This window comes from Anolis sagrei, chromosome 8 (assembly GCF_037176765.1).
Source record: "Anolis sagrei isolate rAnoSag1 chromosome 8, rAnoSag1.mat, whole genome shotgun sequence".
Lineage (NCBI taxonomy): Eukaryota > Metazoa > Chordata > Lepidosauria > Squamata > Dactyloidae > Anolis > Anolis sagrei.
The window spans coordinates 12554486-12578625 of record NC_090028.1 but is presented as its reverse complement, the minus strand read 5'-3'; the positions used below and the strand labels follow the sequence as shown (position 1 = coordinate 12578625).

The following is a 24140-nucleotide window of genomic DNA, read 5'->3' as shown; positions in this document are numbered from 1 at the left end:
ATATATATATACATATATATATATACTAGGGCTGGGCAACCACGGAAAAATTTGTTTCTAAACTCGATTCGTTTTTAGGGGGTTTTTGTGTTTCGATTTTTAAAAGAATTCCGAATTTTTTCTTTAAAAAAGTTCAAAATTTACGAAATTTTGGAAATTACGAAACAATTACGAAACGAATACGAATCGATTCGTTAATGGCGGACGCGACCGCGCAATACGCTAAAAAACCTCCAAATGGGACAGGGGGAACTTCTGAAGCTTCCCTCTCCCTCTGTTGTTGACTGTTGGTGTGATATTTATAATTTTTTTTCACTGATTAAACAAACAACAACTATAAAACTTATTATTATTATTTATTACTGTGCTTATATACCGCCGTTTCTCAGCCTAAATCGGCGACTCAACGCGGTTTACAACACAACGACAAGCAGCAATATTCCATTAAAAAGCATAAAAACACATACACAATACACGATATTATTGGGCCACCAATAATAATCCAATGCATCTCTTAATTGTAGTCGCAATCCAATTTCGTCGTCTGTGATTAACCAATCCTTGTTCATCAGTTTCGTTGCACCAGATTAATCGAATGCTTGTTTAAACATCCATGTCTTCAACCTTTTTCGAAATACCATCAGCGAAGGGGCTGATCTCACCTCTTGCCCCAGACATGCGGAAATAATAACGAAACGATTTCAAAATGATAACGAAACGAATACATAACGAATTCGAAACAATTACGAAACGAATTTAAAAATTCGTTTCGTTTTTTAGTTGCTCCTGAATGGTTCGTTATCGCTTCGTTATAAAAAAATAATGAATTTTTAACGAATTACGAAATTACGAAACAAAACCGCCCAGCCCTAATATATATATATATATATATATATATATATATATATATATATATATCTTGTAAGCTGCTCCGAGTCCCCTTCGGGGTGAGAAGGGTGGCATATAAATGTCACAAATAAATAAATAAATAAATAAATAAATAAATAAATAAAATTTAATACTGATATTGTACTATGCTAATAATATAATATATTGTGTGTATATATATATTGTAAGCCGCTCTGAGTCCCCTTTGGGGTGAGAAGGGCGGCATATAAATGTCGTAAATAAATAAATAAATAATAAAATTCATATAAAAAATAAAATTTAGAATTATTAAAAATCAATGACTTCCGGGTTTAAATCCATGTGCATTTGCATCCTTAAGCCTTTCCATATTCATTCACTATACTGAGTTTATCTGGTTACAATGGGTTCCCAAAGCTTGCTCGAAGAGCCAGGTTTTTATTCTTTTCCTAAAGGTCAGGAGTGAGGGGGCTGATGTAATATACCCAGGAAGTGAGTTCCACAGCTGAGAGGCCACCATTGAGAAGGCCCTGTCCCTTATCTCTGCAAAGCGCATCTGTGAGGCCGGCAGGATCAAGAGCAGGTCCTCCCCAGATTATCTTAAATTCTTGGACGGTTCGAAAGGGGAGACACATTCAGATACGTAGATTGGGCTGGAACCGTTTTTCCATGTCAGAGGTTACTTGAGAAACTGCAAGTCGCTTCAGGTGTGAGAGAATTGGCTGTCTGCAAGGACATTGCCTAGGCAATGTTTTGGATGCTTTACCATTTTTGTGGGAGGCTTCTCTCATGTCCCCACATGGGGAGCTGGAGCTGACAGAGGGAGCTCACCCATGCCCTCCCCGGATTTGAACTTCCAACCTGCTGGTCTTCATTCCTTCCAGAACAAGGGCTTAACCCATTGCGCTAATGGGGGCTCCTGTGAGAAACCTCACCTTGGAAAATCTGACTTGGCCACGGTAGTCCACGCTCTGGTTACATCCCGCCTAGACTACTGCAACGCTCTCTACGTGGGGTTGCCTTGAAGACGGCCCGGAAGCTCCAACTGGTCCAACGTGCAGCAGCCATGATACTAACGGGAGCGGGACGCAGGGAGCATACAACCCCCCTGCTGTACCAGCTCCACTGGTTGCCGATCTGCTACCGGGCCCAATTCAAGGTACTGGCATTGGCCTATAAAGCCCTAAACGGTTCTGGCCCAAGATACCTAACTGACCGCCTCTCGGCCTATGAGCCCACGAGGACTTTGAGATCTTCCGGGGAGGCTCTGCTCTCGATCCCGCCTGCTTCACAGGCACAGCTGGCGGGGACGAGAGATAGGGCCTTCTCGGTGGTGGCTCCTCGGCTGTGGAACACTCTTCCTGTGGACATCAGACTAGCTCCCTCCCTGATGATATTCCGCAGGAAATTAAAGACCTGGCTGTTTAAGAAGGCGTTTGAACAAGAAGTGCAATGATTAGTAACTGACCATAGGAATGGAACAACGGAAAATGGCACTGGATGGTGGTTTTTGACAATGAGACGACACGGAATGGCTTTTGTAGTAATAATGATGATGTTTTTGATGTTTTTGATGAGAATGTTTTTTGATAATGATGAATTGTGGATTATTTTATACTGAGTCTCGTATTTTGCACCCTGTCTTTTTCTATGTTGTACACCGCAGTGAGTTGCCCCAGGGCCGAGAACTGCGGTATATAAGCAAAGTAAATAAATAAATAAATAAATAAAATAAGGATGGCAAAACAACAAAACATCTCAAGTCTCTCAAGTTGTTCCCGACCGAGAGGTTGGCTGTTCAAACCTGGGGAGCAGGGCAAGCTCCCATCTGTCAGCTCCAGCTTCCCATGCAGGGAGATGAGAGAAGCCTCCCACAGGATGGTAAAACATCCAAATGTCCACTGGGCAACGTCCTTGCAGACATTGAATTCTCTCACACCAGAAGCAACTTGGAGTTTCTCAAGTCGATCCCGATACGGAAAAAAAACTGGGTTTATGACACTGGCAGGGATACAACTGGGACACACATGCAAGCAGTAAGAAGCCCCACGCCTCAACTTTAGTGCCGCACCTTTTTTCACAAGTGTCGGATGACCTTTGCCCTCTCGCTCAGCGTGCTTTTAAGACCGGCACCTTATAAACTTTCACAAGACACAGCCCGCGTGTAAATCAAATCACAGACCATTTCTCAGCCCTGTCCCACCTCTGATTTCTCCTCGCTCAACCCTCCCTCTTTGGTTATAAAACAGGGTGAGTAGTTATTTCCGCAGCGTCTTCATCACACTAGACGAAAAAAACTAGGGCTGGGCAACCACGGAAAAATTTGTTTCTAAAATCGATTCGTTTTTTGTGGGTTTTTGCGTTTCGATTTTTAAAAGAATTCCGAATTTTTTCTTTTAAAAAGTTCGATATTTACGAAATTTCGTAAATTACGAAACAATTACGAAACGATTTCAAAACAATTACGAATCGATTCGTTAATGGCGGACGCGACCGCGCAATACGCTAAAAACCCTCCAAATGGGACAGGGGGAACTTCTGAAGCTTCCCTCTCCCTCTGTTGTTGACTGTTGGTGCGATATTTATAATTTTTTTTCAATGATTAAACAAACAACAACTATACAACTTGCCCCAGACATGCGGAAATAATAACGAAACGATTTCAAAACGATAACGAAACGAATACAAAACGAATTTGAAACAATTACGAAACGAATTTTTAAATTCGTTTCGTAATGGTTTCGAATTCGTTTTGTATTCGTTTCGTTGCTCCTGAATGGTTTTTTTAGTTTTTTAGTTGCTCCTGAATGGTTCATTATCGCTTCGTTACATAAAAAAAATAACGAATTTTTAACGAATTACGAAATTACGAAACGAAACCACCCAGCCCTAGAAAAAAAATATTAAAATCCGGTTTCTGCCTCCTGCAGAATTCTGGGCTTTGTAGTTAAGTGAGTCTGTTAAAAGCCTATCCCTAAACTACAAACTCCAGAATTCTGCAGGAGGCAGAAACCGGATTTTAAGTGGATTTTTTTCTCTAGTGTGATGAGGCTACGGCTGAAAAGCCATTCTCTCCCACCAGCTCTTCCAAAGTATTTGGTCAAAAAACTATCTTGCTAAAGACCCAAATTTCTGGAAGTCAGGATTCAATATCTAAGGGAAGAACTAACCAATATCTAAGGGAAGAGTTTCGTCCTCGGGAAATCAAATATGAATCAGTTTCACTATCAGAGATCGTTGCCACAGCTTGCAAAAAGATCACAGTGTTGATCAAATTTATAGAGGGCAGGGAGAAAGGAAACATGCCAAGACATTCACCCCTCTATCCATAAAATAGAATACTCTTTAGGTTGTGTTTTCCCCCCACATTGTGTTGCCTTCCCTATAGAAGTCGCTAGCATTTGTTGACCTATTTGTTCAACAAATCTGCACTTTATCCAGCAGTCCTGTCCTTGCAACTGATTTGCACCAGCCCGCCCACCCGAGCTCAGTAATTGTTTACTATCGGCTTCATCACACCAGAGAAAAAATCCATTTACAATCTGGTTTCTTCCTCCTGCAGAATTCCGGGATTTGTCATTTAGTGAGGCTGTTAAAGGTCCCTTCCTAAACTACAAACACCAGAATTCTGCAGGAGGCAGAAACCGGATTTTAAGAGGATTTTTTCTCTAGTGTGATAATTTATGTTAGGCTATTGGTTGTTTGTTCTATGGTAGTTTGATACTGTTTTATTATGTTGTTTTGTGAATTTTACAGTGTTATATTTTAACTATGTTGACCGCCTAAGTCCCATCGGGGAGATGGTGGCACAATACAAAATTATTATGATTATTATGATTATTATTATTAGAAACAGAACAAGATGAATCCACAGCAGACAAGACCACTCTGCTGGCTGTTGCATTTGATCACACGTCGGACACTTCCCAAGTGTCTAGGACTGTGTGATGTATAATAATAATAATAAATAATAATAATAATAATAATAATAATAATAATAAATTATTATTATTATTATTATTATTATTGGAAACACAACAAGATGAGTCTACAGCAGACAAGATCACTCTGCTGGTTGTTACATTGGATCACACGTCGGACACTTCCCAAGTGTCTAGGACTGTGTGATGTATAATAATAATAATAATAAATAATAATAATAATAATAAATTATTATTATTATAATTATATTATTATTATTATTGGAAACAGAACAAGATGAGTCCACAGCAGACAAGAGCACTCTGCTGGTTGTTGCATTGGAACACATATCGGACACTTCCCAAGTGTCTAGGACTGTGTGATGTTGTATTATTATTATTATTATTATTATTATTATTATTATTATTATTTTAAACACAACAAGATGAGTCCACAGCAAACAAGATCATTCTCCTGGTTGTGGCATTGGATCACACGTCAGACACTTCCCAAGTGTCTAGGACTGTGTGATGTATTATTATGATTATTATGATTATTATGATTATTATTATTTGAAACACAACAAGATGAGTCCACAGCAGACAAGATCACTCTGCTGGCTGTTGCATTGGATCACACGTCGGACACTTCCCAAATGTCTAGGACTGTGTGATGTATTATTATTATTATTATTATTATTATTATTATTATTATTATTATTTGAAACGCAATAAGATGAGTCCACAGCAGACAAGATCACTCTGCTGGTTGTTGCATTGGATCACACGCCAGACACTTCCCAAATGTTTAGGATTGTGTGATTTATTATTATTATTATTATTATTATTATTATTATTATTATTATCTGAAACACAACAAGATGAGTTCACAGCAAACAAGACACTCTGCTGGCTGTTGAATAGGATCACATGTCGGACACTTCCTAAGTGTCTAGAACAGTGTGATGTATCAGCGAATAATGCACGCAGATGCCAGTAAGGTGGCCTTTTGCAGCTGGCAGATGGTAATCTTGTCAGCACCGATTGTTTTTAAGTGCAGGCCAAGGTCTTTAGGCTCTGCACCCAGTGTGCCGATCACCACTGGGACCACCTTGACTGGCTTGTGCCAGAGTCTTTGCAGTTCAATATTTAAATCCTCATATCTTGTCAGCCTTTCTATTATTTTTATACTGACACAAAAACACAGTACGACATAGCAAACGAGATATATATGCTGGATTTCGAATCACAAGGCAAACCCTTCCCAAATGTTTAGGACTGTGTGATGTATTTTCAAATGATGCACGCAGATCCAAGTTAACATATCGCGATTTTGTCAATGTCTATTGTTTTCAAAATGCTGACTGAGATCTTTTGGCACGGCACCCCGTGTGCCGATTACCAATGGGTGCCATGGTAAATTATTATGTATGTATGTATTAATTGTCATTTTGAGGCATTAAATGTTTGCCTTTTTGTATTTGGAATCCGCCCTGAGTCCCTTCGGGGAGATAGGGCAGAATACAAATATATTATTATTATTATTATTATTATTTAGTGGAATTTAGTTTCCCTGCTCTCCTATTTCAAACGAGAGAGATATGCTGGATTTCGAATCACAAAATCACAAGGCAAACCCTTCCCAAGCGTTTAGGACTGTGTGATGTATTTTCAAATGATGCACGCAGATCCAAGTTGACATATCGTGATTTTGTCAATGTCTATTGTTTTCAAAATGCTGACTGAGATCTTTTGGCACGGCACCCCGTGTGCCGATTACTAGGCCTGGGCGGTTTCGTTTTGTTAATTCGTAATTCGTTAATAATTCGTTAATTTTTTCAATTACAAAACGATAACGAACCATTCTGGAGCAATTATTTAAAAAAACGAATTTTTAAATACGTTTTGCAAATGCTTCGTATTTCGTTATTGTGTTCGTTTCGTTATTGTTTTGAGGTTGTTTTGTTATTATTTCCGCATGTCTGGGCCAGTTTTATGGTTTAATTAGTGAAAAAAAATTATAATATCACACCAACAGTCAACAACAGAGGGAGAGGGAAGATTCAGAAGTTTTTGGAGGTTTTTTAGCATATTTCGCGGTCGCGTCCACCATTAACGAATCGATTCGTTATTGTTTCGGAAATCGATTCGTTAATTTTTTACCATTTACGAAATTTCGTAAATATCGAACTTTTTTAAGGGAAAATTTTGTAATTATTTTAAATATCAAAACAAAAAAAAACCCCAAATACAAATCGATTTTAGAAACAAATTTTTCCGTTGTTACCCAGGCCTACCAATTACCAATGGGTGCCATGGTAATATTATTATTATTATTATTATTATTATTATTATTATTATTAGTGGAATTTATTTTCCTTGCTCTCCTATTTCAGTTTACAGGAAAACTTGGGGTAGAAAAATACACCACAAAGGCATGAAACAAATATTAGATAAGTAAAAAAAAGAATTCACAGGCGAAAATTTTACCTGGTGGGATTTTGAATACAATTGTTTAAAAATGGAGTTGCCTCTGCAAACTACTTTTAAATAAAAAAGAAAGAAACTCCAACCACAAGGACAAATAGTCCAAGAAAAAATTACCTCCTCACCAGCTCGAAGAATTAGTTTTCAGCCCCTTTGGGTTGGATTCTCGTTTCTTCTTAACTGCTCTGAATGTAAGAAATGTGTATATAGTACAAGAGAAAGAAAAATTTTAAAAGCTGTATCTTCTCTTGCTTACTAAACATTAGTTTGTTCAGATCTGATTCCCCAGCCGTAGGGAAAAGAGGGTTTTATGCCCTACACCAACCATGGTGGGGAAAGGGAGGCTGCTTTGTATACGTGTTATAGAAAAATTATCATCCAAGGCCAACGAGTGAAAAAAAAATGGGGCAGAGGACGATGCCGAAGACCTTTCAGTATAATTAGAGTTAGAAAAAATGACACAATCACCTGGAGAAAAAACCCTCCCCAGACTTTTCAGCTACGAAAAAGCAAGTGTTTTTCAACCTGGGGGTCATGAGGGGGTGTCAAAGGGGTCTCCAAAATCCATCAGAAAACACAGTATTTTCTGTTTGTCATGGGGATTCTGTATGGGAAGTTTGGCCCAATTCTATCGTTGGTGGCTTTCAGAATGCTCTTTGATTGGAGATGAACTATAAATCCCAGCAACTACCACTTCCAAATGTCAAGGTCTATTTTCCCAGAACTCCACCAGTGTTCACATTTGCACATATTGAGGATTCGTGCCAAGTTTGGTCCAGATGGATCATTGTTTGAGTCCACAGTGCTTTATGCATGTATTTGAACTACAACTCCAAAAGTCAAGGTAAATCCCAGCAACTACAACTCCCAAATGCCAAGGTCTATTTTCCCCAAACTCTACTAGTGCTTGCATTTGCACATATTGAGGATTCGTACTAAGTTTGGTCCAGATGGATCATTGTTTGAGTCCACTGTGCTTTCTACATGTATGTGAACTACAACTCCAAAAGTCAAGGTAAATCCCAGCAACTACAACTCCCAAATGCCAAGGTCTTTTTTCCCCAAACTCTACTAGTGCTTTCATTTGCACATATTGAGGATTCATGCCAATTTTGGTCCAGATGGATCATTGTTTGAGTCCACGGTGCTTTCTGCATGTATTTGAACTACAACTCCAAAAGTCAAGGTAGATCCCAGCAACTACAACTCCCAAATGCCAAGGTCTATTTTCCCCAAACTCTACTAGTGTTTGCATTTGCACATATTGAGGATTCGTACCAAGTTTGGTCCAGATGGATCACTGTTTGAGTCCACTGTGCTCTCTGCATGTATGTGAACTACAACTCCAAAAGTCAAGGTCAGTGCCCACCAAACCCAGTATTTTCTCTTGGTTGTGAGAGTTCTGTGTACCAAGCTTGGTTCAATTTCATTGCTGGTGGAGTTCAGAATGCTCTTTGATTGTAGGTCAAACTATAAATCCCAGCAACTACAACTCCCAAATGACAAAATCATTTTTTTTTAAGTGATGGTCATTTGGTGTCAATTCTTCCGTGGTTTTTGAGTTATGTTAATCCCACAAATGAACACTTTCCTCCAAACAGCTATTTCCTAAATGACGAGTTTAGCAACTACAACTCCCAAATGACAAAATCATTTTTTTTAGTGATGGTCATTTGGTGTCAATTCTTCCAGGGGTTTTTGAGTCATGTTAATCACACAAACGATTAACATGTATATATACGCTTCCAAAAAGCTATTTCTTAAATGAAGAATTCAGCAACTACAACTCCATATATATATATATATATATATATATATATATATATATATATATATAGTGTGTTGTAAAAGAAGTAAAATGACAGTTATGAAGTAGAAATGAAAATAATTTTATGGTTGGGGGTCACCACAACATATTAAGGGGTTGCGGCATTAGGAAGGCTGAGAAACACTGAGTTAGTGTCATGTAGTAATTCCACCTTGACTTTGCGTCCTTCCACATAGCCATATATCCCTGAATATCGAGGCAGAAAATCCTACAATATCTGTTTTGAACCAGATTATCTGATTCCACACTCAGATAAAGTGGGATTTTCTGCCTTGAAATTCCTGGATATAAGGCTGTGCGGAAGGGCCCTTCATCCTAGGTAGCTCCCCGTATATCTGCTCCACATAGCTTCCCGTATATTTGTGATATACTGTATCTATCCATATTAGCCATCATTAAGGCATACTCCGAATACTACTGTAAAGCATGTTTCTTGACTTTCTTTTTCCAGAGCTACAAACTAACCAAACACAGGACAGAATCAGAAATGCAGTTTATTATAATAGAATATTATTTCCTTTTGATATAACCAGAGAGTTGTGGGGAGAGGGGTGGGGGGGAATTAAAGAAAAGCACATGAGGAACATCACACAGGGTTAGTTCGTCACTCAATTTTGCACAGCAAAATATGTAAAGGGGGACAAAAAAAAGTAACTGACAAGATTTTTTTATATTTATTGTGGTAAGAATTTTTTTTTTGTAAAAAGACAGGATTATTATCAGTCCCTGAACATAAAAACCGCTGATTAATGCCTATTTGCGTGGATTTGTGACGTTACAGAAAATCCAGTTCTGCACCACAATAACAACAGTAAAAAAAATCTGCATCATTTAAAAAAAACGGAGCAGTAATGCCATCTTCGTAACTGCATAAATGGGATTAGCATCATGCATCACACTAGAGGGGAAAAATCCATTTAAATTCAGATTTCTCTCGGTTCTTGTGGGGTTTTTTCGGGCTATATGGCCATGTTCTAGAGGCATTTCTCCTGATGTTTCGCCTGCATCTATGGCAAGCTTCCTCACCCTCTGAGGAAGCTTGCCATAGATGCAGGCGAAACATCAGGAGAAATGCCTCTAGAACATGGACATATAGCCCGAAAAAAACCCACAAGAACCGAGTGATTCCGGCCATGAAAGCCTTCGACAATACAAAATTCAGATTTCTTTCCTACAGAATTTTGGAGTTTGTAGTAGCTACTACAAACTACTTCCAAAACTACAAACTCCACAATTCCGCAAGAGACAGAAACTGGATTTTAAGTGGATTTTTCCCCCTCGAGTGTGATGTACTAACTAACAGGTTTTGCAAGGGTTTATATTTTATGTTTCCGATTATATATTTAGTGCAATTCAGTCCCAAAGATTTCAACGCTCATCTCCTCCCAACAAAAACGAAAATATTCCCAAGGCCCCACCATACATTTTGAACACACTCCTATCGATATAAACGGGAGGCTCCCCCCTTTTTAATACTTTGGTTTCCAAATACAGTCAATGGCATAGCAAAATCGACACATATTGAACTTAAGTCGCAAAACACATGCTGGGTTATCTAATTCGGTGTTGTTAACAAAACGAGAGTCCCGTTGCAAAATTCTACCCTCTTTCAACATCAACAACAGTGAACGATTTAGTGCATCATGTTTAGAAACGAAAACAAAACCCTAACCTCTAAACTCTTTTGAAGTCATTTATAACATTCCTTTATCTGTAGCATACATCGTGAACTGGGCTAACAGACAATAACAAAAGCGAGAATTAAATTATATATAATACCAGGAGCCCATTGCATTGCACATTTTGACAATGACACAAAAACGCAAAAAAATAGGGAAAGAAAATAAGGACATGGGAGGGCAATCATTCCAAAATAAACAGATATATTTTTGACTGCTTTAAGCAACATCATCATCTTCAAATCCCATCAATTGGAAGTAATTTTGTGAAACTATCTTGCAGTTCTCGTTCGGTTTTCCACATTAAGGTAATCACAATCCGTGTCTGGCCTCTTGTACATGTGTGTACGCGTGTTTGAGGTGTTTACAGAGAAGTCTGAAGTTCTGAGCAACTCAAAGCAGTTTCCAGAGCGGATGCAAAACTTGAATGGGGGAAGGGAGGAACGGACCCGACAAGGCTGCACTTTTTTGCTTTTTTTTCCGTTCAAAAAAGTGTCCGGGCAACACAAATTAAAAAAAAAAAAAAGATGAATGTCATGCCATTATAGTTTCCAAAGTCCATATCCAAGCAAAAAAGGAAAATAAAATATACCGTACATGTCCAGCATGCAGGGCTATTATCAATATAATGTCTTTTTTGTTCTTTTTCTTTTCTTTCTTTCTTTCTCCCCATAGTTTTTTTTGGGAACGATGACAAGAGTTAATTGATGCTAAGACAAAGTGGCAAGCATAATAATGTATGAGATGAGAATGGGAGTCTAATGGTGGCCTCAAAGTTACTCCGTTTGGCAACTTCGGAGGCCATAACTCACAGCATGAACAACATAGGGAAGTCGATGCAGGCAGGCGTCATTCAGGTAGGTTGATCTAGATAGATATATTCTCTAGGTTTAGCTGGAACTCAGCAATCCCAAAGTCAGAAATCGGTCTATAGGGTATGTTTTGCTTTGTTATTCTTCTATTTCCCCCCCCCCCCCCCATTATCCCCAGAGAAGGAAAAGCTTAGGGCGACCCCCAAGAAGTAACTTTTTGGTGTGTGTGTGTGTGTTAGGGCACAGCAAATTCAGAAAAGGAAAAGAAGAGGAAAGGAGAGAAAACACTTCCCAAACTGAATACTAATAATAATGAATCTCAATCATGTCAATGGCAAGTTTGAAAAGCACGCCAGGCATGAAAAGTGGAGCTGGGACTTTCCAAACAAAACATTACAAACATACATATGGAGCAAAGAGAAAAACAAGTAAGTGGGGGGATTCTACACTGTGGAATGAATGCCGTTTGGTTCCACCTGAACTGTCAAAGCTCCATGCTTTGGAGTTTTGGGAGTTGTAGTTTGGTAAGACACAGAGCAAAGAGGGTTGAAGATTATGCTAAACTGGAGCCTCTGGTGGCGCAATGGGTTAAACTCTTGTGCCGGCAACCGACAGAATAGAGGTTCGAATCCATGGCGAGCGCGGATGAGCTCCCTCTGTCAGCTCCAGCTTCCCATGCGGGGATAGGAGAGAAGCATCCCACAAGGATGGGAAAACATCCAAAAATCCGGGTGTCCCCTGGGCAATGTCCTTCACACCAGAAGCAACTTGCAGTTTCTCAAGTCGCTCCTGACACGAAAAAAAATAAAATAAAATCGTGTCAAAATGCAACTCCCTGACAGCGGGCGGACTGGATTATTGCATTGACATTTAGTATCTATTTATCCTATCGGTACATAGTAATTACTTTAAAAATGCATTTATTTCATCATAATTTGAATTGTACTTTTTTCTCACTTACGTATTTTTTAAAAAAATAATAATTTATTAAGTTATTATTAATAACTCCTTTAGCTCCAATAAAATATAACCCTAATTTGCCACTGTCAGCATGAAGCCAAAGACCTTGCCAAACTGCAATCCCCAGGAATTCCGTAGCATGTACCTCGGCAGTTCAAGTGGCATCAAAGTGCATTAACTCTACAGTGTAGAAGCACCCACAGTAAATCACAAATATTGGCTGACACTCATTTGGTGCCTCAAATGGGTATACCTGACCTGCTGATTCAAAGAAAAGACACCAGTTTCCCCATATCAGCTCTAGTTTTTGAGATACAGAACATATGCCGTCTACCAGTCGGCATCGGCTAGCCCATTGAAAATCATGATGGTCATATCTAAGGCTGGATCTACACTGGGAAATAATGCAGTTTCAGAATGGAGCAGGGAGTACAGATCTGAAAATGGGTCAATAATAATAATAATAATAATAATAATAATGCAATAAACTGGATTATATGGCAGCGTAGACTTAGATAATCCAGTTCAACACATGTAATTTGGGAAATAATGCAGTTTCAGAATGGAGCAGGGAGTACAAATGGGTCAATAATAATAATAATAATAATAATAATAATAATAATAATGTAATAAACTGGGTTATATGGCAGCGTAGACTTAGATAATCCAGTTCAACACATGTAATCTGCATTCCGAAACCGCATTATAAGGAAGCCTTAGAAACTAGAGCTGACGTGGTTTATCCAGTGACATTTTCTGAATCAGTAACTGCCAAAAGAGGTCTGAAAACCAAGATTTTTGGAGGTGGGGGTTGGGCTGTGAATTGAAATTCTTGGCTTGCTGGAAATGTAATTTTGTCCCTTTTTATTGTATGTTGACGTAATATATTTAATTTTGACGTTGGCCTTGTTTCAAATGGTTCTCAGGTGGCATACTCATTTTCCGGCTTGATCTACACTGCCGTCGAACCCAGTCTCCGAGCGCATTGAGCTGGACTGTGTGAATCTACCCGGCCACATCAGACAGTCCAATGCAGTTCGTCTATGGCAGTGTAGATCCAGCCTAAGGTCCCATCTACAGTGACTATTTTATGCAGTTCAAACAGCATTACACTATGTAACAAAATCTGAACAACAACAAGAAAAAATCAGTTCCTGATTTGAAAAAAATGTGATTTCCACTTTCATGTATTTGAAAGCAGTTGTTTCCGAAACTTTCTGCCATAAACTAGATTGAGTATCGATTGAGAGATGAACTGAAAAAAGCTATTGCAAAAAGTGCTGCAGTTTAATAAGGTTTTTCCCATGTTTATTAATGACAGAAACAATTAGGAAATGGCTTTTTTTTTTTCAGTGTCAGGAGTGACTTGAGAAACTGCAAGTCGCTTCTGGTGTGGGAGAATTGGCCGTCTGCAAGGACGTTGCCCAGGGTGTATTACCGTCCTGTGCTGCTCTCTTGGGAAGCTGGAGCTGACAAACAGGAGCTCACCCTGGATTTGAACCGTCAACCTCTCGGTCAGGAGCAACTTGAGAAACTGCAAATCGCTTCTGGGATGAGAGAATGGGCTGTCTGCAAGGACGTTGCCCAGGGGATAATAATAATAATAATAATAATAATAATAATAATAATAATTTATTTATATTCCGCTCTATCTCCCCAAAGGGACTCAGAGCAGATTACAAACGTAAAAGGCAAACATTCAGTGCCCGAATACAACAACAATACATCAATACAGGATGCCTGGGTGTTCTGCCATCCTGTGGGAGGCTTCTCTCACGTCCCCAAATGGGAGCTGGGGCTGACAGATGGGAGCTCACCCCACTCCCTTGATTCGAACCACCGTCCTGCCGGCACAAGGGTTTAACCCATTGCACTGGGAAGGGGAGGGGGGCTCTTGGAAATGACATTGATAACCCAGGAACAAAAATGGTGTTGCATAGGGTTATTGCTCATTTATTTTTCTATTCTATCTATCTATCTATCTATCTATCTATCTATCTATCTATCTATCTATGTCATGCTTTGAAAAATTCCTTAGGGAATTTTCACTCATTTTTCTATCTATCTACACTGCAAAAATGATGGCAAAATGTGCTATAGCAGGACGTCCAACTGAAGTTTGATAAAAGTTTTTATGATTGAACCCCTGTGTTTTATCAAGCATGGGCCAGCTTGGGCCCTCCGGGTGTTTGGGACTCCAACTCCCATCATTCCTAACAGCCTCAGGCCCCTTCTTTGTCCCCCTCAGCCACTTAAGACTGTTAGCAATGGAGTGAGTTGAAACTCAAGTTGGCTCAGGCTTGTGTTACATAGTGCTGTTTGATACAGTTCGACAAGCATTATAGAGCAATGTAGATGGAGCCTAGGAGCAGAAAGGAGGGATATATAATATAACTACAGTATAAATAAAGAGGATATATATGTAGAGAGAGAGAGAGCGAGAGAGAGAGAGAGAGAGAGCGAGAGAGAGAGAGGATATACAGGGCATATATAAAAGTAGTTGTTCTCAACCTGTGAGTCTCCAGATGTTTTGGCCTCCAACTCCTAGAAAACTCAGCCAGTTTGCCAGATGTTTCTGGGAGCTGAAGCCCAAAATATCTGGGGACCCACAGATTGAGAACCATATATATATATAGAGAGAGAGAGAGAGAGAGAGAGAGAGAGCGCTTCTACACTGCCATAAAACCCAGAATATCAAGGCAGAAAATTGTGCAATATCTGCTTTGAACTGGGTTATTTGAGTCCGCACTGCCATATATTCTAGTTCAAAGCAGATAATGTGGGAATTTAATCAACTGTGTGAAAGGGGGCAGGGAGAGAGAGGGGGAAATAGATACATAGACAGATAGATAGAGGAATACGAATTTGGGTTCATGCTGCTAATGTTCATGCTCCCAAAACAACCGGGGAACCCAAAGCTTGAGAACCACTGATATGGAAGATAGATAGATAGATAGATAGATAGATAGATTTGACAAGCATTATAGAGCAATGTAGATGGAGCCTAGGAGCGGAAAGGCAGGATATATAATATAAATAAAGTAGAGAGATAGAGAGGCTATAGACAGATAGATATAGGGATATGTCTTTGGGTTCACACTGCTAATGTTTGCTCCAAAGAGAGGGAAAACTTTGGCAAAGACTTGCTTAAAGGGGGGGTTGTTGTATTTGTTCACCTGTGAGGGGATAAATGGGGGGGGGGGTTGAGATGCAGACCCCCTTCCTTTCTCTCTTTTATTTCTCTTGACTCACATAGTATAAATAAAGTAGAAAGAGAGAGAGGGAGGAGGAGGAGATAGATAGAGGAATATGAATTTGGGTCCAAAGTTTGCTCCAAAGGGGAAAAGTTTGGCAAAAACTTGCTTAAAGGGAAAATTGGGTTGTTTGTGTTTGTTTGCCTGTAAGGGGATAAATTGGGGGGGGGGGGTTGAGATGCAGACCCCACTCCCCTCTCTCTTTCTCTGACTAACATAGTATATAAAGTAGAAAGAGAGAGAGAGGAGACAGACATTTTTCTTGACTCACATAGTATAAATCAAGTAGGGAGAGAGGAGATAGATGGATAGATAGATAGAGGAATATGAATTTGGGTCCATGCTGCTAGTGTTTGCTCCAAAGAGGGGGAAAACTTTGGCAAAGTCTTGCTTAAAGGGGTGGGATTGTTTGTTTGCCTGCGAGGGGATAAATATGGGGGGGGGGGCTTTTTTGAGATGCAGATCCTCTCTCCCTTCTGTTTATTTCTCTCCACTCATTAGTATAAATAAGGTAGAAAGAGAGAGAGAAGAGACCTTTAGATAGATACATAGAGGAATATGAATTTAGGTCCATGCTGCTAATGTTTGCTCCAAAGAGGAGGCAAAACTTTGGCAAAGACTTGCTTAAATGGAGTTGGGGTTGTTTTGGTTGGTTTGCCTGCCAGAGGATAAATATTGGGGGGAGGGGGGCATTTTTGAGATGTAGACCCCCCCCCCTACTCTCTCTCTTTAGACCCCTCTCTTCTCTCTCTCTTGTCGATTTCTCTTGACACACATAGTACAAATACAGTAGAAAGAGAGAGAAGATAGATAGATGGATGAATATGAATTTGGGTCCATGCTGCTAAGAAAGGGAAAAACTTCAGCAAACACTTGCTTAAAGGTGGGCTGCAGACCCCACTCCCTTCTCTCTTTTATTTCTCCTGACTTACATAGTATAAATAAAGTAGAAAGAGAGAGAGGAGATAGAGGGTGCAGACCCCCTCCTCTCTCTTTTGCTTATTTCTCTTGACACACACAGTATAAATAAAGTAGAAAGAGAGAGAGAGAGAGAGAGAGAAGTTAGATGGAGGAATGTGAATTTGGGTCCATGCTGCTAATGTCTGCTCCAAAGAGGGGGAAATTGTTTTTTGAGATGCAGACCCCCCCCCTCTCTCTTTTGTTTATTTCTCCCAACTCACATACTATAAATAAAGTAGAAAGAGAGAGAGGGAGAAAGATAGATAGATAGATAGATAGATAGATAGATAGATAGATAGATAGATAGATAGATGGAGGAATATGATTTTGGGTCCATGCTGCTAAAGTTTGCTCCAAAAAAGGGGAAAACAGTTTTTTGGGATGCAGACCCCCCCCCCCCCTATTTTGTTTATTTCTCTCAACTCACATAGTATAAATAAATTAGAGAGAGTAGATAGATAGATAGATGGAGGAATATGAATGTGGGTCCATGCTGCTAATATTTGCTCCAAAGAAGGGGAAAACTTTGGCCAAGAGGTGCTTAAAGGGGGGAAAGGAAGGTTTGTTTGTGTTGGTTCGCCTGCAAGGGGATAAATAGGCAGACCCCCCCCCCTTATTTATTTCTCCCAACTCATATAGTATAAATAAAGTAGAAAGAGAGAAAGAGAAGATAGACGGAGGAATATGATTTTGGGTCCATGCTGCTAATGTTTGCTCCAAAGAAGGGGAAAACCTGTCTTTTGAGAGAGAGAGAGAGGAGATAGATAGAGGGTGCAGACCCCCTCCCCTCTCTCTTTTGTTTATTTCTCTCAACTCACACAGTATAAATAAAGTAGAAAGAGAGAGAGAGAGAAGATAGATAGATAGATAGATAGAGGAATATGATTTTGGGTCCATGCTGCTAAAGTTTGCTCCAAAGAGGGGGGAAACTGTTTTTTGAGATGCAGACCCCCCCCTCCCCTCTCTTTTATTTCTTCCAACTCACACAGTATAAATAAAGTAGAAAGAAAGAGAGAGAGAAGATAGATAGATAGATAGATAGATAGAGGAATATGAATTTGGGTCCATGCTGCTAATGTTTGCTCCAAAGAGGGGGAAAACTGTCTTTTGAGAGAGAGAGAAGATAGATAGATAGATAGATAGATAGAGGAATAGGAATTTGGGTCCATGCTGCTAAAGTTTGCTCCAAAGAAGGGGAAAACTTTGGCCAAGAGGTGCTTAAAGGGGGAAAAGGAAGGTTTGTTTGTGTTGGTTCGCCTGCAAGGGGATAAATAGGCAGACCCCCCCCCCCTCTCTTATTTATTTCTCCCAACTTATATAGTATAAATAAAGTAGAAAGAGAGAGAGGAGATAGAGGGTGCAGACCCCCTCCTCTCTCTCTTTAAACCCTCCTCTCTCTTTTGTGTATTTCTCTCGACTCACACAGTATAAATAAAGTAGAAAGAGAGAGAGAGAGAAGATAGACAGATGGAGGAATATGAATGTGGGTCCATGCTGCTAATGTTTGTTCCAAAGAAGGGGAAAACTTTGGCCAAGATGTGCGTAAAGGGAAGGTTGGTTTGTGTCTGTTCGCCTGCGAGGGGATAAATGGGGGGTGGGGGGGTGGGGTGGGGGGTGTTGAGATGCAGCCCCCCCCCCCGTCCTCCTCCTCCTCCTCTCTGTTTGGGTTTGTTTTCTCTCGACTCACATGAAAAACTCGGGCGAGGAGGGGCTGGCTCGGCTCCCGCTGTTGTCGTGGCCGCCTCCGTTGCCGTTGCCGTTGCCGCTGCCTCCGTTCCCGGCGCCCACTACGACTCCCCCTCCGCCGGCGTTGCTTTCTCGGAACCCGCTGCTGACGAGCTTCTCGTACTTCTCCTTGTAGGCGTCCCTCTCCCGGACCAGCCTGGAGATCTCCTGCTTGAGGTGCTCGACCTGCGAGAGGAGCTGGGTCTTCTCGGACTCGAGCACGTGGCGCTGCTGGACCCGCTTGAAGCGGCAGGACTGGGCGTAGCCGCGGTTCTTGAGCGTGCGGCGCTTCTGCTTGAGCCGGATCACCTCCTCCTTGCTCACGCCGCGGAGCTGCCGGTTCAGCTCCCGCACCGACATGGTGACCAGCTGGTCGTCGGAGAAGCGGTCGTCGAAAGGGGACGAGGAGTGCGACGACGACACCGGAGGAGGAGGAGGAGGTGCGGAATTCGGGTGCGGAGGAGGAGGAGGAGGGTTGCTACTCGCCGCGGAAGAGTGGTGGTGCGGGTGGTGGTGGTGGTGGTGGTGGTAGTGCTGCGCTCCGTTCTGCTGCTGCTGAGCCGCCGCGGCTGCGATGACAGCGGACACGACCGCCGCAGCGGAGCCCATCTCGTCCGGGTTGCCCCCCAGCTGTTGCCCTCTCGGGTAGCCATCGAAGGCGGCGGCGTTGCGAGCCACGCTTTGGAGCTGGTGGTGGCTGCTGCTGATGAGGGCTTCCACCGCGTCCTCGGGACTGAACGCCAGCGCCTCCGGGTTGAGCTGCGTCGGGTAGCCGCTCATCCAGTAGTAGTCTTCCAGGGGGCCCTTCTGGTCGTGGCCGGGCCCTCCGTGGCTGCCGGTCCCGCCGCTCTGCCCTCCTCCTCCTCCTCCTCCTCCTCCGGAAGAGCCCGGGCTGGGTGCGGAGAAGCTGGGCGAAGGCGGCACCGAGCTGCACGGCGTGCTCATCGGCGTGGAGGAGAGCGACCCGCCGGCGATGAGCCTCCCGCACTGGCTGATGAGCCGCTCGCTCTCCAGCGGCTCCTTCTTCACCTCGAACTTCATGAGGTCGAAGTCGTTGACGTACTCCATGGCCAAGGGGCTGGTGGGCAAGTCCGAGCTCCCTCCGCCGCCGCCACCCCCGGCGTTGTTGCCCAGCGAGAGCTCCGAGGAAGGCATCCGCTTCGCCGCCACCGTCCTCCAGAAGGGCAGCGAGGAAGCCGAGGGAGGCGCGGACAGCGGGAGGCCGCCTTGGCTCGCCAGCTTGGCGGTGGCAGAGAACGAGCCAAGGCTCTTGTCCAGGAAGGGAGAGAGAGAGAAAGAGAGAGAGAGAGAGACCCAGCCGCCTTCAGCCGCCCTCCTCCTCCTCCTCCTCCTGCTTCTCCTCCTGCTTCTCCTCCTCCTCTGGCTCTACTCCGCCGCCTTCTGCATTGGCTTCTCCCTTTTCTCCTCTCCCTCCTCCCTCCCCTTCCTGCTCTGAGGAGAGAGAGAGAAAGAGAGAGAGAAACAACACCGCTTTCTTCTTCTTCCCCTCCTGAACTTCTTCTCCACGCCTTTGCCTCCTTTCTCTCTCTCTTCAGCAGTCAGCACCACCTCTCTCTCTCAAGGCTCGGAGGGGAAAGAGGGGAAAGAAGTCACACCACCGCTTTCTTCTTCTTCTCCCCCTCCTCAACTTCTTCTCCACGCCTTTGCCTCCTTTCTTCCTTCAATCAGCACCACTGTCTCTCACAATGCTCTGAGGAAGGAAAAGAAGCAGCACCACCACTTTCTTCTTCCTCTCCTGAACTTCTCCACGGCTTTGCCCTTCTTTCTCTCTTCAGCAATGGGCTCAGATCTCTCTTCAGCTCTTCTTGCCTCCTCCTCAAGGCTCTGGGGAGAGAAAAGAAGCAACAACAGGGCTTTCTTCTCCCCCTCCTCAACTTTTCAGCCCTTCAGCTCTTCTTGCCTCCTCTTCAAGGTTCTGGAGAAAGAACAGAAGCAACAACAGGGCTGTCTTCTCCCCTCAACTTCTCCAAGCCTTTGCCCTTCTTTCTCTCTTCAGCAGTCAGCAGCACCTCTCTCTCAAGGCTCTGAAGAGGGAGAAGGAAAAGAAGCAGCAGCAACACTTTCTTCTTCCTCTCCTGAACTTCTCCACGGTTTTGCTTTCTTTTTCTCTTCAGCGATTGTCTCCAATCTCCTTCAGCTCTTCTTGCCTCCTCCTCAAGGCTCTGGGGAGAGAGAAGAAGCAACAACAGGGCTTTCTTCTTCCTTTCCTCAACTTCTCAGCCCTTCAGCTTTTCTTGTCTCCTCTTCAAGGCTCTGGGGAGAGAAAAGAAGCAACAACACGGCTTTCTTCGTCCTCTCCTCAACTTCTCCAAGCCTTTGCCCTTCTTTCTCTCTTCGGCAATTAGCAGCACCTCTCTCTCAAGGCTCTGAGGGGAAAGAGGGGAAAGTAACACCACCGCTTTCTTCTTCTTCCCCTCCTCAACTCTTCAGCCTTTCAGTTCTCTTGTCTCCTCCTCAAGGCTCTGAGGAAAGAGAGGAAAGAAGCAACACCACTGCTTTCTTCTTCTTCTTCCCCTCCTCAACTCCTCAGCCTTTCAGTTCGCTTGTCTCCTCCTCAAGTCTCTGAGGAAAGAAGCAACACCACCGCTTTCTTCTTCTTCCCCTCCTCAACTTCTCCTCGCCGTTGCTCTTCTTTCTCTCTTCAGCAATCAGCACCGGTCTCCCTTCGGCTCTTCTTATCTCCTTTTCAAGGGCTTTGAGGAGAGAAAAGGAGCAACAACACGGCTTTCTTCTTCTTCCCCTCTTCCTCAGCTCCACCTCTTTGCCTTCTTCAGCAATCGGCACCTCTGAGAAGAGAGAAGAAGCAACAACACGGCTTTCTTCTTCCTCTCCTCCACTTCTCAGCCCTTCAGCGATTCTTGTCTCCTCCTTAGGGCTCTGAGAAGAGAGAAGAAGCAACACCACGGCTCTCTTCTTCTTCCCTGCTCAACTTCTCCACGCCTTTGCCTTCATTCTCTCTCCGGGCATCAGCAGCACTCTCCTCGCAGCTCTTCTTCCCTCCTCCTCCTCCTCAAGCCCGGCTCCTTCATTTCTGCTCCGGAAATTGCAAGGCAAGGGAATTGTGCTCTGGGACCAGGCGAACTTCAACTCCCAAGTTTTAAATCCCTCTCTGTGTGTGTCTCGGTGTTTTTTCCCCCTGTCTCTATCTCTCTGGGTTTTGTTTTGTTATTGTTTTCCCCAGCCCTCGTCCGGGAGGGAGAGTGCTTCAAAGCCCTTGGCGGAGTTTTATAGCGCGCCTGACGTCGGCCGGGTCCGAGGATGGCGCGCCGGGGCCAATCAGAAGCCGAGGAGCCGGCCCCCTCATTTGCATCTCGGAGCGCGAGGAGGAAACTTTCTTCCCAGCTTGTCAATCAACCTGATAAATAAATAAATAAAGGGGGGGAGGCCCCCATCAGCTGACTGTCAGCTGGGACCCCGGAGGCGGGCTTAACCCTTTCCTGCCCGCTAGAGAATGAGAAATGAGGAGAGAAGAAGGAGATGGATGGATGACTGGATTGCAGAGAGAGAGGTAAGGATGCTAAGTCGATTTGGGGCTTGGTTGCTGTGAGTTTTCCGGGCTGTCTGGCCACGTTCCAGAAGCATTCTCTCCTGACGTTTCGCCCCCATCTCTGGCAGGCATCCGGAGAGGTTGTGAGGGCTGTTGGAAACTGGAAAATTGAGGAATAATTATCTTGTCTGTTGGAGGTAGGTGTGAATGTTAGAAATGAATAGCCTTGCAACTTCAAGGCTTGGCTGCTTCCTGCCTGGGGGAAATCCTTTGTTGGGATTCCCCCAAGCAGATTAGCTGGCCCCGATTGTTGGGAGGTGATCAACACTCCCTGATGGTTTCTTAGGCTTGCATTGACTTGGGAACTCCTTGGCCACCTTGATTAGCATGTAACGGCCTTGCAGTTTCAAGGTCTGACTGCTTCCTGCCTGGGGGAAATCCTTTGTTGGGATTCCCCCAAGCAGATTAGCTGGCCCTGATTGTTTCTTGGGCTTGCATTGCTGGGGAACTCCTTGGCCACCTTGATTATTTTATTATTTATTTATGTATGACATTTATATGCCGCCCTGCTCACCCTGAAGGGGACTCATGTAATGGCCTTGCAGTTTCAAGGTCTGGCGTCTCCTGCCCAGGGAATCCTTTTTTGGAAGGTGATTAGCTGGCCCTGATTGTTTCTTGGGCTTGCATTGACTGAGGAACTCCTTGGCCACCGTGATTGGCATGTAAAAGCCTTGCAGTTTCAAGGTCTGGCTGCTCCCTGCCTGGAGGAATCCTTTGTTGGAAGGTGATTAGCTGCCCCTGATTGTTTCTTGGGCTTGCATTGACTGGGGAACTCCTTTGCCACCTTGATTAGCATTGAATGGCCTTACAGCTTCAAGGTCTGGGCTTTTCCTGCTCAGGGGAATCCTTTGTTGGAAGGTGATTAGCTGGCCCTGATTGTTTCTTGGGCTTGCATTGCCTGGGGAACTCCTTGGCCACCTTAATTAGCATGTAAAAGCCTTGCAGTTTCAAGGTCTGGCTGCTTCCTGCCTGGGGGAATCCTTTGTTGGAAGGTGATTAGCTGGCCCTGATTGTTTATTGGATTTGCATTGACTGAGGAACTCCTTGGTCACCTTAATTGGCATGTAAAAGCCTTGCAGTTTCAAGGTCTGGCTACTCCCTGCCTGGGGGAATCCTTTGTTGGGAGGTGATTAGCTGGCCCTGATTGTTTCATGGGCTTGCATTGACTGAGGAACTTCTTGGCCACTTTAATTAGCATGTGATGGCCTTGCAGTTTCAAGGTCTGGCTGTTTCCTGCCTGGGGAAATCCTTTGTTGGAAGGTGACTAGCTGGCTCTGATTGTTTCTTGGGCTCCCATTGATTGGGGAACTCTTGCTGGCTTATTCCTCTTGAGCCTGACCCCACTTCCTGCCCGGTTGGTGTGAAAGGAGAGATCTGGAAGGAGATCCAGCAGATTCCTTGTTGTCTCAATCATACATCTATGGTTTTGCAAAGACTTTCTCTCCCAAAGTGAGCTTTCAAGTCAGACTCAGCATAAAAGGCTTTGAGAGGGACGATGACATGCATGCACTGCACTCCATTCAATCCCGGCAGGGATCCGCTGGATTGAAAAGTGGGGGGAAAGGAAAGCACCAGTCACGTGTGGTCATTTCTCTCTCTCTCTCTCTCTCTTGAGAGAAATGCTGGTCATTTAAAAAAAAATTACACTGGAAGCAAGGAGAAGAGAATTGCAAAAATCCGGTTGAAACCTCCACAGCGCCACCTACAGGTCGGTTTCAGATTGCAGCGCTTCCAGTTATTAGGAGAGCTATTTCCAGATTGATATGAGAATAATACATCACATAGTCCTACATCAGGCATGGGAAAAGTTTTGCCCTTCCTCTAGATATTTTGGACTTCAACTCCCACCATTCCTAATAGCCTCAGGCCCTTTCGTTTCTTCCTTCCTTCCTTCCCGCTTTTTTCTTTCCTTCCTTCTTCTCTTCCTTCCTTTCTGTCTTCTTTCTCTCCTTCCTTCCTTCCTTCTTTCCTGCCTTCCTTCTTTATTTCCTTCCTTCTCTTTCCTTCCTACCTTCCTTCCTGTCTTCTTTCCCTTTCTTCCTTCTTTTCATCCTTCCTTCCTTCTTTCCTTCCTTCCTTG

The 24140-nt window shown here is 43.2% G+C and overlaps 1 protein-coding gene across 2 annotated transcripts in view; it reads right to left on the bottom strand.

The window, feature by feature from the left end:
• Window positions 1–21706, bottom strand: part of MAF (MAF bZIP transcription factor) — a 463629-nt gene extending 441923 nt beyond the window's left edge. The window contains exons 1-2 of one of the 2 annotated variants that reach the window (XM_060788379.2): window positions 18455–21706; window positions 11969–12382 (exon numbers count right to left, since the gene is read on the bottom strand). In XM_060788379.2, coding sequence (XP_060644362.2) covers window positions 12346–12382; window positions 18455–19647 — 1230 coding nt within the window. In that variant the 5' untranslated portion in view covers window positions 19648–21706 and the 3' untranslated portion in view covers window positions 11969–12345. Of the gene's footprint in view, window positions 1–11968; window positions 12383–18454 lie in introns of those variants that run through there. The other variant, XM_060788382.2, reaches the window with a different exon arrangement.
• Between the last annotated feature and the right edge of the window lie 2434 nt (window positions 21707–24140).